The 15,253-nt window shown below is 36.7% G+C and overlaps 2 protein-coding genes across 3 annotated transcripts; both read right to left on the reverse strand.

Moving 5' to 3' along the window:
* Positions 1–1,714: 1,714 nt before the first annotated feature.
* LOC116182724 lies at positions 1,715–6,879 on the reverse strand. The gene is made up of 4 exons (XM_031503267.1): positions 6,845–6,879; positions 5,785–6,035; positions 4,614–5,561; positions 1,715–1,800 (listed from the first exon to the last, which is right to left on the reverse strand). Exons 1-4 carry the CDS (start codon positions 6,877–6,879, stop codon positions 1,715–1,717), a joined length of 1,320 nt encoding a protein of 439 aa, XP_031359127.1.
* A 5,519-nt stretch (positions 6,880–12,398) lies between these two features.
* Positions 12,399–14,721, reverse strand: LOC116182729. Of its 2 annotated transcripts, none has more exons than XM_031503274.1 (7): positions 13,945–14,721; positions 13,661–13,879; positions 13,357–13,518; positions 13,080–13,304; positions 12,819–13,021; positions 12,601–12,763; positions 12,399–12,550 (listed from the first exon to the last, which is right to left on the reverse strand). In XM_031503274.1, the coding sequence occupies exons 2-7, from the start codon at positions 13,872–13,874 to the stop codon at positions 12,417–12,419; spliced, it is 1,101 nt and encodes a 366-aa protein (XP_031359134.1). In that variant the 5' UTR covers positions 13,875–13,879; positions 13,945–14,721; the 3' UTR covers positions 12,399–12,416. The 2 variants fall into 2 exon arrangements, with proteins under 2 accessions (XP_031359134.1, XP_031359133.1); XM_031503273.1 differs by having other exon boundaries at positions 13,357–13,533.
* Positions 14,722–15,253: the final 532 nt, after the last annotated feature.

Here is a 15,253-nt window from a genome sequence, read left to right on the forward strand (position 1 = left end):
AGGCTACGAGCAGATCAAGGTTAGTTAGTTAAAAACTATTTTAATTGTATAATGTGTAAGATATTGTAGAGTTTCGGACAAAGTTATTGGCAGCACTAACCCATATAAAAGAACAAAATGACAAGATCATTGCATTGCTAGATACAAAACCTTCAACATGTATGTTTGCTCTGTCAGATAACTTCCCCGTCACGTTGCACAATTTTTACCGTTGTTTGTATACTTGTATTAATGGGTCTGGCCAATAGTCTCCAACGCCCTCTCAAAAGTCCAAATGCGCACTCCACAGTTCTCCTTGCAACGCTCAGACGATAATTAAAGATTTTTTCCTTAAATTTAAGCTACTTTTGTGTGGGAAAGGCCTCATCATTGTAGTCGTCAAGGCAAATGCTTCATCGCCCACAAACACATATGGGGTAATGTTACTACTATTTGATGGCAGAGGTTCCATATTTAGAGAATTGTCAAGGGCTCTTCCAATTTCACTACTTCGAAAAACTACACCGTCACTTTGTCTTCCGGGAGAACCTATGTCCACAAGTATAAAACATAGGTCTGCATCGACCACTCCAAATAAATTAATACTATGGCTACCCTTATAATTATAGTAAGTTGAACCACTCTGTTTTGGTGCCTGAAACATTAGGAATTAGTAACAAAAATTTAGTGTATTTGTTTTCATACTTCTATAATGACATGTTTGCCATCGATTGCACCAATAGAATGCGGAAAATGGCATACAGTATTAAACTTTTCGGCGATTGTTTTCCACGCATTGGTATCAGGAGCTTGTAAATACAGTGGCTTCAAGCACTTCCATATTGCAAAGCAAGTCTCCTCAATAAGGGATCTTTACAATTTTATAAGTACAACTATACAGCATTGTAAGTACACTTACAATTCATGAAAATCGTAAAAATACAACCAAAATATTGTAAAATCCAATACAATGTTTTCGCGCGTATACGTTTGTGCACTACCTGAATTGTATTGGACGATACCATTATTTTGAACGGAGTATTTTTATTTTCGTGCACTTATATTGTTTTTGTCGGGAAAACGTAGGAAATTGTGTTGTTACAATTTCAAAGTTAACCTCAAAGTTAATTTAGTGTTGGTATACCTAAGTGTTAATTACTGTGCTACGCTGATTATTTTATTGGCAAAATGTTGTCTCGTGGACAAAAGATTATATTACAGGCGTTAAAAGAAAAACGTAAGTAGATTTCTTAAACTACATTTTAATATACGTATTTAGTTGTTATTAGGCAGATATTTTTTGAATCTATGTAGATACAACATGTATATTTTGCGAAGATTTAGAACTGTTTTAGATGCTTATTTAACATACGTGAAACATTTCATTAATAAAAGGACATCAAAGCGCAAAGCTATTCTCTCATGTTTTCTCATAAGATCAAACGAGCTTACCTAAGTGAAGTTCGATCTTGATTATATACAGCCCTTCGCCCGAAATGATCAAACTGTAGTACTTCCTACTTGCTACACGCTTACCACACTTAAAAGCAAGGAAAAAAAGTCCCTATAATTGCTCCCCAACTGCAACCAGCTGGTAACAAAACGTCATTTCTTTTTAAAGCACAGACGAGTAGAACTCTGGTCGCAACCAAGAAATGATCAGGGTCTAATAAGAGGGAGGGCGGGAGTGATCATTTCGGGCGAAGGGCTGTATATAATCAAGATCGAACTTCACTTAGGTAAGCTCGTTTGATCTTAAGATTATATCACGCCCTTCGCCCTCTATGATCAAACTGTCGACGTTTAAAGCAGGTTGCGACACTACAATAGAGAGAAAAATATCGCTTTATTTTAAATCTATTAAAATAAGGACAGATTAATCATAGTAAAAACTAAAACAACATATTGTCTTAAGATGATAAATGAAACTACATTTTAAATATATAACTAATAAGACTAATCACTTTTCGAAAACACAGTTTCAGCAAAGATTCCTTTTGATTGCAGAGGTCGATTATAGAATAAGGCAAACATCTGCGAAGTCTCTGTCCAACCCGCAGTTCTTCTAATAATGTCTATACTTAAGCCCTTACGGTTGGCTGCAGAATGCAGATGTACTCGCATGCCGTGTAGAGTAAGCTGAATAATTTTTATCGACCCCGCATTCCAGTAAGGTGTCCTTTAACCACCTGCTTATAGTTTGAACGGAAACAGAATGAAACGGTTTTTTAAAAGAAATAAACAAACTTCCTGTAGTTGGAGATGCGCGATATTCTCTAGTCCTACTTAAATATGAGTCAAGACAACTTGCTACGCACAACTGAGGTTTATCTTTGAAATAAGGAACAAAAAGAACAGGTTGAGTGCGTTGCCGACCCGAAGTTTTAATTCGATCCGAGATTTTTATTTCAAAAGCGTTAGATTTTTTAATAATATTGTCAATCTTGATCAAAGAAAGGGTTTGAATGCGATGACCAGTTGACAAGGCCAAAAGCATTACTAACTTTTTTGTAAGCCTTTCAATAGTAATGTCGGAGTTTGTCATCTTTTCTAACACCCTTAAAACCTCCTGGGGATCCCAAGTGGTATCATATTTAGGTCTACCCGGTCTGAGATTATATACACCCTTGAAAAATCTCTGTACATTATCATTTGAGCCCACATTCGGTGAAATTAGAAGTGCCAAGGCCGATCGTATACTATTAAGCGAGCCATATGAAGCGCCGTTTTTAAATTCAGATGTTAAAAAACTTATAATTTTAGGAACGTCCAGATCACAAACATCTATACGCTGTTTGAAGCAAAAATCCCACCATTTACGAAGTCCTACATTATATTGGCGCAACGTAGAGCTCGTTATTGAAGACAGCATTATTTCTCTTGAAGGTGAAGGAATGCGTCTTCTTTTTAGTCCTTGCTCGATAAGAGCCCTGCCACCAGGGTAAGTTGGTGTGCCAACGGATGTTTGAACCTGTCGTAAAATAATAAATTAGGATCGGGTTCAAAATAAATTGGATCAGTAACTAAAAGTGTTAAAAACATGGGAAACCATGGTTGGGAAGGCCAATAAGGGACCACAACTATGCCCTTAGCCTTATCCTTAACAATCTTTTGCAAAACACGGGTGACTAGCGAAAACGGGGGAAAAGCATAGAAAAAATAATTTTTCCAACAAATAGTAAATGAATCAATAGCTAGAGCGTCAGGATCTCTCTTCCAAGAAACAAATAATGTACATTTAGTGTTTTCTCGACTCGCAAATAAATCGATATCAGGTTTACCAAAAATACTAGTAATTTTTGCAAAGGCTTCATCTGAAAGGGACCACTCAGTTTCCTTTTTTAATTGCCTAGACTCCAAATCAGCTTCAAAATTTTTGGAAGATGAAATATAAGATGCGAAAATCCAAATATTTCGTTTTTCGCACCATTGCCAAATATCCCTAGCAACGTCAGCCAGATGTGGGAACTGAGTACCCCCATAACGATTAATATAAGCAATAGCCGTGGTATTATCTATTTTTAATAATATCTCGCAGTCATGGAAATCCGAGGCAAAACATTTTAAGGCAAAAAATGCGGCTAATAACTCTAGTTGATTAATGTGGTACGTTAACTCGATTTTTTTCCAATGTCCATTGGCTCTTTGAGGACCGCAAACGGCTCCCCAACCAGATTTTGATGCATCCGAAGAAATTGTGATTGAAAAATTGTATCGACGAATAGGATTAAAAGATCCGATAACATTTTTCTGCCACCAGTCTAAATCTGCAACTATTGCCTGAGAAATTGACATATTTTGGTTAAAATTATCATTGCTATGATGTAAAGCCAACGCTTTTTCTCTCTCAAAACGCTTGGTATAAACCCAACCGTAAGCCACACCCGGGCAGGCCGCAGTTAAAATACCTAAAAATCGAGCAAATTCATGTATTTTGCAAGATTTACGAGCCTTGAGCTCAGTGGCTAAGTTTTTTATAGCCAATTGCTTATCTGATGTAAGAAAAATTCTCATTTTAACAGAGTCAAACAAAAACCCCAAAAACTTGCAAGTCTGGCTAGCTAGCAGACTGCTTTTTTTATAATTAATAATAAACCCCAGTCTCTCTAAAAGAGAGATGGTTTTATGCGTATTATATTCGCAAGCAGAAAAAGATTCGCCAATTAACAAAAAATCATCAAGATAGATAACTGAAACATGACCCTGCGAGCGCAAAAAAGAAGCGACAGGCTTTAAAAGTTTCGTAAATACAAATGGGGCAGTGCTCAAGCCAAAAGGTAAGCAATTAAATTCAAAAATAGTTTTATCGTAAATAAAACGTAAAAATTTCCTATATTCATGTGCAACAGGAATCAAAAAATATGCCTCTTTAAGGTCTATTAAAGTCATATAGCAGTTTTCTGTTAATAGTTTAAGAACAGTATCCTTATTTTCTAACTTAAAATGCTCGGGAGCTAAAAACTCGTTAAGCTTTTTTAGATTTAAAATAAATCGTCTTGAACCATCTGGCTTACTAACTAAAAAAAATGGTGAAACAAATTGATCCAAACTTGGATTATTTCGCGAAATCGCTCCAATTTGGAGCATGTGGTTAATTAAAGAAGAAATATCTTTCCTTTCCGAAACTGACCAACCAGGTTCAATCGGCGCAACCGCCTGCACAGGTGTACGCACAAAAGGGATTTCATATCCCCTAATCCAAGAGAGCACTAAAGGGTCCCTAGTAATTTCTTGCCAGTAAGGCAAGAAAAATTTTAGACGTCCAGCATGATGGCTTACATTTAATCTTGATGGTGACGAGAGTTGCTTGTATTTTCCTTTGTAAATTGTCCCTGACTTCTTTTGTTGGAACTGGGAGCGGTTTGAATGGTAACGATTCGACTGGTACCGATGTGGGAGCCCCTGTTGGCGCGCTCCGTCCTGACGGGCATCCTTGTACGTGTTTTTGGACGGGCGCTTCACATTTTTTGACACAGATTTTGCAGTTTTCACTGGTTTTAAATCAGCGCTAGACTTTTCTAATGACTTTGCCGAAGAAATACGAGTATTTAGCTCAGCTCCAAAAAGAAATTCATCAATCGGAGCCTCTTGGACTGTGTTTTTAACAGTATTATTAAAACCCATAGCTAAAAGAGCTCTTCTAGACTGCGACTGTGAATGATGTACATCTGCTAACAATCTGCCAGTGTCGCTCAGTATTTCAATTAAAGAATGATGCTGATCCAAATCAGGACGACTAGCATAATCAGAAACAGCTCTGCTTAAAGCCGAAATACAGCACCCAATTTGGTTTTGTAAAGCAGATAATCTCTCGTCTCTCTTCTGACAAGCCTCTGTCGCAGATATCCTGACTTCAGGATTAATTTTAGGCGCTTTAACTGCCGTAAAATTAGACGGTGTAAGATATTTTTCCATAAGAGCCGAACGAGTGTCAGTAACCAGGCCATTCTTCAAGACAGGAGCCCAACGATACACAATTTCCTGCTGAACAGGAGGTCCAAAAATAACGGATGTCTCTTCGCTGCCCAATAAATTTAATACATTTACTGGGATAAAGGGCTCTGGCTCAACAAACACAGTTTCTGTAAAAAAAAAACCATATTAACAAAAAATGGTTTTTTACAAATGCTCAAGAAAGTTGACAACATAAAAGGAATAAAATATATTCCATCCTCAACTGCAACAGCAGAAGAGGATTATGAGAGCATATAACATAAGGAAATTAACTAACTTCCTCTCTCAACTACAACAGCAGTTGAGGTTATAAACGCAATAATTCGTTCCAAGTACCGAAGGTTAACTAACCTGGTACTAAAGAACCTTCGACAGGAGCTTGTTGAAGCGCCTTCACCGGCGAACGATCTCGGCTAGTCGAACTTCCAGAGGACTCAAGCCTCCTACGGTGACGTCGCTTATGGCGGCGACGACGGCCACGCCGTTCTTGCGAATTAATTCTCTCTTCTAATCTGGATAATTTATCGATAACTAAATCAAACTTGGATCTCGAACTACTAGTGTGAGAATTACGACACGATTCCGCACTAGAGATACTCATGCTAAAACAAAAACCGATGAAAATAAATAAAATCTAAAGCGTAAAAAAAAAACAAACGTGGTAAGCGTAACCACAAATAAAAAGAATGACGTTTTGTTACCAGCTGGTTGCAGTTGGGGAGCAATTATAGGGACTTTTTTTCCTTGCTTTTAAGTGTGGTAAGCGTGTAGCAAGTAGGAAGTACTACAGTTTGATCATAGAGGGCGAAGGGCGTGATATAATATATCTTCTTCTTAAATAAAGAGAGGCGCATGTCGTTGTAAAAAGTCGCATTTATACACCTAAACGTAAAACTTAAATTATAAAATATAGTAGCGCTGTTGTTTATTCATTTAATATCTTTTTTAATATTTCTCTTAGAACTACCGAACGACGAAAACGTTAAAGAGGGTAATTCGCAAAAAGAAGCCTTCTCAAAGATGTCTTTTATAGTACCAGATGAAAAAGAAAATTTTTGTTGAGCCGTTACTTATCCGACTTGAATAAAGATAATAGCGCTGAGTCGATCGTAATGAACGGTAAGAAAAAGAACTATAGACAATTATTTCTTTTGTAAAATTCAATTAGTTTTACACCTAATCGTTTATAATATTTTAGAAATGTTAAGAGATCAATCTGAACCAGCGAAAGAAAATGATTTTACTACTGATAATGAGTTTCCAGTTAACAGTGAGCAGCTTGATAGACCGGGGCCATCAAAAGGTAAAATCCAAACTTTTTATTGGGTATCGTAACTAAGTTGCAAAAATGCTTGAATAAAAGAAATTATATACTTAATACATAAATTGTGTACATAAACACCTCACTCACCTGAAATTCGGCAAATATTCTTTGTCGTAATACATCTCAAACTTTTAATATTTATAATAAGATATATTTTTCCTTGTTTCATTCAATAGTTCGGTTCTAATGCTGTAATAAAGATGCAGATGAACGTCTGAATGCTACCTCTACTCAAAAGGTTGAGCAATTTGCATCAAAATTAATAGAGATCTTCCTCTGCAGACTCTATATTGCTTTTAGGTCAATTCCGACAAACTTGGTGATAGTATTTTGCTGAATTTTAGTAAAATGTGGAAATTCCTTAGTTGTTGTATCCGTTTCGACGTCGTTTTGTCAATGAAACTTTGATAAACCCATATTCTTTTTATATACCATTCACGTTAAATTTTACTTTCAGTCACATACACTATACCAAATGTTTTAATCACTTCTAACGTTCCTGTCAACAATAATTATGCTCAGCATCAGGATGAAGGTACTTTATCACATTAAATTCAGTTTCACTTCTTGACTCGCTTATATTTTTAGGAACCTCAATAGAAAATCTGTAGTATTTTCCACCGAATGATACGCTAGTTGATAGTCTTCCGTTGTGTAGTGCAAACAATATTCCCTCCAGAAACTTGTTTGAAGAGGAATTATGTGAAGATGACGAAGTAGACGACTATGAAGATTCTGGTTCCGAATTTCAATGTGGTACTACTGATGAAGACACTTCTGAATCTCGTAGTAAGTTATCCTTAAAGCGAAATAAGAAACGAAAGCCGCAAGAAAATATTGTTCATCAAACAGCCGACTGTGTGATCACTTGATCACTGAGGTTGAAAATACATACACAGTAAATAAAGGTCGGTCAAAAAATGAAATTAGATCTCCAAATGGATCGAAATCCTCAAGCGGGGCTGGACTGGCGTTTCTCGTTCCAAATACCAATCTCCATTATAAATGTAAAATTCCGGAATCATGTTCCATATTCACTGCTGAAACGTTGGCCATAGAGAGGGCGTTAAAATGGCTTATAGAAGTCAATATATCACAAAACGCGGTTATTCTGTCTGACTCTAAATCCGTTCTTACTGCTCTAAATAATCTAAATTTCTTTAAAATGGGTAATTCAGAGATCATGTGTCAACTAAAGCAACGCATATTTACATTAGAAACCTCAAAACGTAAAATTGTATTTGTTTGGGTTAAGGGGCATTCGGGAATTGCAGGAAATGAAAAGGCAGACGAACTTGCCAAAGAAGCTGCGTCGGGAACTAAATTATTCAAAATTTCGCCTTTTTACCACCTAGTGAATTTGGCAAGGAAGAACATGAGATTAAGCTGGGATCTTCATTGGCAAGATTTTACGACAAAGTCCAAGAACCATTATACCTTGATACACCCCAAGGTACCATGCAAGACACCACATATTTCAAATTTCAATGTCACCAGAAAATACGCGGTCTCAATCACTAGATTAAAACTTAACCACGGGAAATTCCCCGCTCACCTTAATAAAATTGGCCTAGCCGAGTCGTCCTACTGTTCATGCGATAACTTGTCAATAGGTGATTTAAACCACATCTTCTTCTCATGCAAAAATTTTATACACGCCATTATATTGTTATGTATCGAAAATTCCATATAGCAAGTAGCGACCTCTATTTCAGAATATGTACGTACGTAAGGCAACTAATAAATTGACACGCGTTACGTTAACACGTTTCTTTTCTTCATTAATTGTGATAAAGCTCCAATATTATTGATACTCAAAGCTACAAACATTAGGTTATGGGCCCAGTGATATAATTAAAGGTGTTTCAGTGCTGGAAAGAACAGTTGTGTAGATTCGTAGAAAAACGCAGGTGTTAATAAAAACAAAATGGCCGTCAATTACATGTCGAGTGTACCGAAGCTGCTAGGACGTGAAAATTATGACGACTGGGCTTTTGCCGTCGAAAATTTTTTCGTTCTCGAAGGACTTTCGAAGTGCATCTCGGGCACAGAAGAAAACACTGAAGTTGTGGCCAAAGCCAAGGCAAAGTTAGTGCTTACGTTAGACACATCTTTGTACATCCATATAAAAGATGCCAAAACCGCAAAAGAGGTGTGGGACAAACTAAAAAGCATGTACGATGATTCAGGATTCACGAGGAAGATAAGCTTACTTCGTACCTTAATCTCCTTGCGCTTAGAAAATTGTGAATCAATGGAGACATATATCAACCAGGTGATAGAGACTGCACAAAAACTACGTCGCAGTGGATTTGACATAAGCGAAGACTGGGTTGGGTCACTGATGCTCGCAGGATTACCAGACAGGTTCATGCCATTAATAATGGCCGTGGAACACTCGGGAATAACCATTACAACAGATTCCATAAAAACGAAACTTTTGGATATGCAGGTAGATGGAAGTAGCGGAAACGGCAGAGGTGCTTTTGTAGCGAATAGCAAACAGGCTGGAAACTTCAGATCGTACCGAAAGGCAACGAGAGGTGGCACCAGCAGTACAACTTCGTCGACAAAGTCATCAGCTGATGCAAGTTCAACGTTTGTAAACAAAAAGGATTTAAGTGGCATAGTTTGCTACAAATGCAAGAAGAATGGGCATTACATGTCAAAATGTCCAAACAATAAATCTGAAAGTGGTTTTAGTGCCGTATTCTCAACGGGACAGTTTAGCGTGACAGACTGGTATGTCGATAGTGGTGCCAGTGTTCATTTAACTGCAAAAGGAGAGTGGCTGAAATCTAAAGTGAGCCCTGATTTATCGGACATTGTTGTTGCAAATCGTTCAACACTTACCGTAGATTGTGCAGGTGAGGTTGAAATAAATACAGTGGCGGACAATGGTAAGCACCGTATTTTGTTAAAAAAGGTGCACTATGTGCCAGGCTTGACGACTAATTTACTGTCAGTTTGTCAGCTTATTAACAATGGAAATATCATGGAAGTATCATTTGATGACAATGGATGTAAAATTTATAATTCCAATGGCGTTTTAGTAGCAACTGCTAGTTTAATTAACAACGTCCCAGGCAGAAGCATGACGTCGTAATCACGACATTTATTCGTAATCCAAGACGTCTACTTAACCAATAATATGACGTCTTGACGGCGAGAAAATGACGTGAACATGTCACAGGCCATCGACGTCATTTTTTAACGTATTTTAAACGTCCAAAGTGACCTACTTTGGACGTCAATGTTAACGTGATATGGACCATTCTTGGATGTTTACGTGACGTGGTATAAACTTCTTTTGGACGTGTACTTCTGACGTTATTTAGACGTCTATATCGCGTATTTCTGACCACTTTTTATATTATTGCCGTCTGCACGTATACTTCATTAAAAATTAGGCATGAAAAAATTTATTTAAAAAAAATTCAATACAATGTATAATCAAAATGTATAAAATGTGTACAGTGTCACAGGAAATACGAATGAAGTAATGGAAATGATACCCAGTAATCGGCTGCAAATGATGGAATGACAATGCACTTTGCTTGTATGTCAATATGAGAAATTATTTTCATATTGGTCGACAAATTTTTCATTTTGTATATATACAACTGTTTTGAATTAATGGGATAGTGATACAGTGAATCATATTTTTCAAATTCACTAACAATAAAAAAAGTATTCTTTCGATTGATGCATGCTAAAATATTTTCTATTTGTACAACTGTTTTCTGCTTTGTTAAGCAATAACAATCAGCGATGGAGTGTGATTTAACAGAAATTGTTATATCTTTCCAATGTATTTTTTTATATTGTCTGTAATTATCGTTAATAACAGATGTAGGGGGGAGAGGACCGTTAAAATGTTCAAATTTATATACAATATCAGGGTTAACAATAGGTTTAGAAATATTATTGAATGACATTTCATGTAAACGCCTACAAAGTTGAGCTAGTGGTCTGTTCGGGGTTCTTACTAACTGTTTAAGTTGACCTAGATAATTCTCAAATGGGAATGCGGAGTAATTATCTAAACAACCATAAGACTGAATATCGTCGGACACATGTGAAAGATAATGTACATTATAGACATAATATTCTATGCCATATATCTGCTCAACATGTTTTACAAACATGTTCAAAAGTTCTGAAACAACGGTGGAATTATGTATTGCAAGGAGATATGGAGACACGGCTATAGATATAGCAACATGGAGCAAAAGAAAATGTTCATATGCACCTAAGTCAATAGTATTTGCCAATATTAGTGGTCCATAATAAAGCAAGAATGATCGAAATTCAGTTCCTTTCCATCTTGATAGGTCCGATAAACTCCTAGGTTTCCTGTTTATTTCTGTTGGAATATGCAGTTTTATGAGAATTAGCTTTTGAGATAAAGTAGTAACTAATTGAGAATTTAAGCGAACCTTTAAATTGCCACTTATCCATGTGTGTAATAACTTTCTCATTACACCTAAGCAGATATTGTGTAAATAGTCTATCGGAAATTGTGACACCATACCAACAGAAAGTTTTAGTAGTGGAGACATCCCTAAATGATGATCTTCATCACTTTGTAAAACAAACGATTTGTCTGTTCTGCGTGTTGCATTTATTCCTTTGTAAACAACTTTTCCATTCACATAATCTCCACTTTCCATACATCGTTCACAACATGAGTAGCCACCGTGAGATTTTATGCACTTTATAAATGCTCGCGCAGGAGCATCACAAATAAAACTGTGAATTTTGATTTTATAAGTCACATCAAATAAATTTAATCCATTTGTAATTAACAATGAAAGCTCCTCAATAAAGTTCTTCAAATATGTGTCTAGCGGTTTAGGTTTAGAATCGCCGAGAAAAATTCCTATAGGGAATGGTGAAATTATGCTACTACTACTTTTAGTTAAACATAAAATGGGCCAAATTTGTGTATTTGTGCTTCGATACAGTGGGAGTCCGTCTATATTAAATGATAGTAAAATAGTATTGTTGTCAAATCTAGCACCATCTAGTATTAAATTATGTAATGTTTTTGTCAATCCAAAATGATAATATTCACCAGTATCTAATGGCAGAGTATTAAGAGTTACAGGCGTTTTTAACAAGGTTTTACTACATAATGGCAATTGAGGATGTAATGGATGTAAAATGCCTAAAAGAGATGTAACACTTGAATGAGGCACTTTGCCAACTGTGGCCCATGACCGCAGCTTAATTGCCAAGTTGTCATCGTTTTCGTTAGGATTGGTACATAAAGTTTCAGGTGGCGTACTTTCCATGTGCTCGTCAATATTTTCAGAAATTAACTCAATTTCAATAGGTGGACAAATTTGTATATCACAATTTTGAGAAGACTGAGAACAGATACTGGAAGAATCATTTTCATCACTTCTATCATGCAAAAGATTTAGCGGACTATGTTCTATGATATTTGTGTTTGCCAAGTTATTACGATTAACAGGACAAATAGTTTCTTTATTTTCATTTAGCCTCTGTAAGGCTTTCTGGACTCTTCTATATATTTGTCGTGTGCCTACAATTTCTTTAGTTTTATAGGAACTTCTCTGCGACATGGTACACATTAATAACAAAAGTAAAATATATAAAAAAAAAGAACTATGATTAAAGTAATTGCACTTATCTAAATTCCTTGGTTACAGTTCTTCTTAGGTTGTAGGGAATTGGAAAGTCGTTGCGGGGCATGTTTTAGCCAAACCTTTATATGGGCAGAAATTTCTTCAGCTGTTGTGTTGGAAGTCGTTAATTGAACAGCCCCTTTAACAGTACATATTAATGATTTAAAATCACTTTCAATATTAACTTACGAATAATAACGGTTTTTACACGCAAATCGTTGAATGCCTTTTTATTTCCCCTTGACCCATAGAAACTATACAGCTGGGCAAGCTCATTGTTGAAAATATTTTTTAAAATAATGTTCGTTTTAGATCCAATGTCACGTCCGCCTAATGACGAGAAATATGCTGCCTAGAAAAAAATCACTAGGTAGTGGCATTTTCTTTTATTGAAGCGACTGGCTTACCAATTCTGCTAAATGTCCATCATCCATCAAATATGATTCTAATACGGTTAATGAATCAATTGAGCATAAAGGAAATTTTACAGGAATATCATCGGGTAAAGTGCCATGAACAACGGTTGTATTACTTTGTTTTTTTATCCATGACAGAATTTGGTTATTCTGTTCCTTGATATGTAATAGTAAGGGTACGACTACCTTAGAATCTGAAATAATATACGAAATATGTACCTGCAACTAATATTATGAATAAAAAAAACTTACCTAAATTTTCACGTTCTTCGCCACGTACCGCAAGTGGGGATCTTGTTGGAAGTCTTTGTCTGTTGATGGCATCAGCACATGATGATGGACTAGAGGGGATGGCATCAGCACATGATGATGGACTAGAGGGTATTGTTCGGAAACAATTTTTCTTATTGACATGGGTGGATGGACTACTCCGAGGTTCTGGTTGTGAGTAACTTTGTCTTGAACTTTGTTGATTAACTATAAGCAACAGTAGCTCAAAATCACAAAAAAACAGTAACTAATTGCTCACCTTTATCCAGCGAAAATCTTGGAGGCCGAGGTAATGTTGCAACGCTCTCCTCTTCGCTATCGTAAGACAGTCGTGGAGGCGGAACTCTTTTACGTTTTTCACTGAATTCAGTGTCCGACTGCACATCGGAGGTAACTTCGGCAGTTTTCAATTTCTGTCGTGCTTTAAGAAGATTGTCTAAAATAAAGAGTAAAATAAATACATTTGTTTAAACGAGGTGAGTCATGTGTACAATTCCAATACACAGGTAGTAACACTTTGCTTTTTCACTTTAGTTGTGGTTTGGATTAACAAAAAATTCTACCTGTTTCAAAAAAGATCCTCTTAACCGGGTATAACATCCAGGTATCGCCAGGTTCCTCTCCACTGCGTAGTGCACTTTCAAATTTTGTGGGTTGACTATAGGACGGCCAATGAACTCTCCGTTTCATTGGCGTGAGCCAAACTTTATTTACAATCGCGATCTCCCCCGCATCATTTTCGCCATCGCTTTCAAATTCGATACCAACGTACGCCATTTATTCTAACAGAAACATGCACATGAACAATAATAACCTCAAAGTTGAGTAAGTTCAAAATTTGCCTTACCTGTTAATAATACCTTCGAAGCTCAGTCAGTCAGTCAAATTCAGAGACTCTCTAATGTCTCTGGTCAAATTGCACGTCTTTGTTTATACGATTTCAATTATAATAGTCAAAAGCAAAAAAATAACCGCCACTTTTAGACGTATTCGACATTCGAGAGATCACAGGTTCAACTTCAGAACGCACCTGCGCACTAAGCACAAAGGATGTGGTAGTTGTCTGTCATAGGTGTATCATGTTTATGGTAGTAATTGCTTTAGCATTAAATACAATTAGCATTGTATGGTAGTATGTATGTAGTAATATGTTTGAGTTTTGAGGTACCACGAAATTCTATTGATATGAAAAATAATTGCAATTTTCAACGTCGTTCTGACGAACGCATGACGTTTTTCTGTGACGCCATAAGATACACGAAAATGGTACCTTTACACGACGTCGTACACAGGTCATAAGACGTCGATGACCGTAAATCACCTTTATATGGCGTCATAATGACGACATGCTTCTGCCTGGGGTGTATAAGTTAAATACACAAGATAGTTGTGCGGGTTTCTTAGCGAGCAGCGAAATATGGCACAGGCGCTTCGGTCATCCTAACAACAGTTATCTGAATAAAACTAGTGAGTTGGTTGAAGGACTTGTTTTTAAGGGACAAGCAAACATAACGAATTGCCAGGTGTGTTGTCAAGGAAAGCAAGCTCGTGTTCCATTCCCCAATAAAGGTAGCCGTGCAGAAGGAGTTTTACAAATCATTCATAGTGATATCTGTGGCCCGATGGAGACAACATCATTAGGAGGTGCCAGGTATTTTTTTAACTTTTATTGATGACTATAGTCGTATGTGTTTCATATATTTTATTAAAACGAAGGATGAAACATTTTCAAAGTTTAAAGAGTTTAAAAATTGTGCTGAAAATCAACAGAACACAAGTATAAAGGTGTTGCGAACAGATAATGGCGGCGAATATTGCAGCAAGGAGTTCCAAATGTACTTAAAGAACATGGGCATCGTTCATCAGAGAACAAACAGCCACACGCCTCAACAAAATGGGATGGCTGAGCGATTCAATCGAACACTCGTAGAAAAAGCAAAGTGTTTGATGTTCGATGAGAATGTCAGTAAGTTCTTGTGGGCCGAGGCATGTAATACTGCTTGTTATCTAAAAAACCGTTGTGTATCTGCAGGGATTTCCAAGACACCATTTGAGCTATGGACCAGCAAGAGGCCAAACGTATCTACGTGTTTATGGTAGCGTAGTAATGGTCCACGTCCCAAAAGCCTTGAGGAGCAAATGGGAGCCGAAAGCAA

Source organism: Photinus pyralis, unplaced genomic scaffold, assembly GCF_008802855.1.
Source record: "Photinus pyralis isolate 1611_PpyrPB1 unplaced genomic scaffold, Ppyr1.3 Ppyr1.4_unclustered_Scaffold7253, whole genome shotgun sequence".
Classification (NCBI taxonomy): Eukaryota; Metazoa; Arthropoda; class Insecta; order Coleoptera; family Lampyridae; genus Photinus; species Photinus pyralis.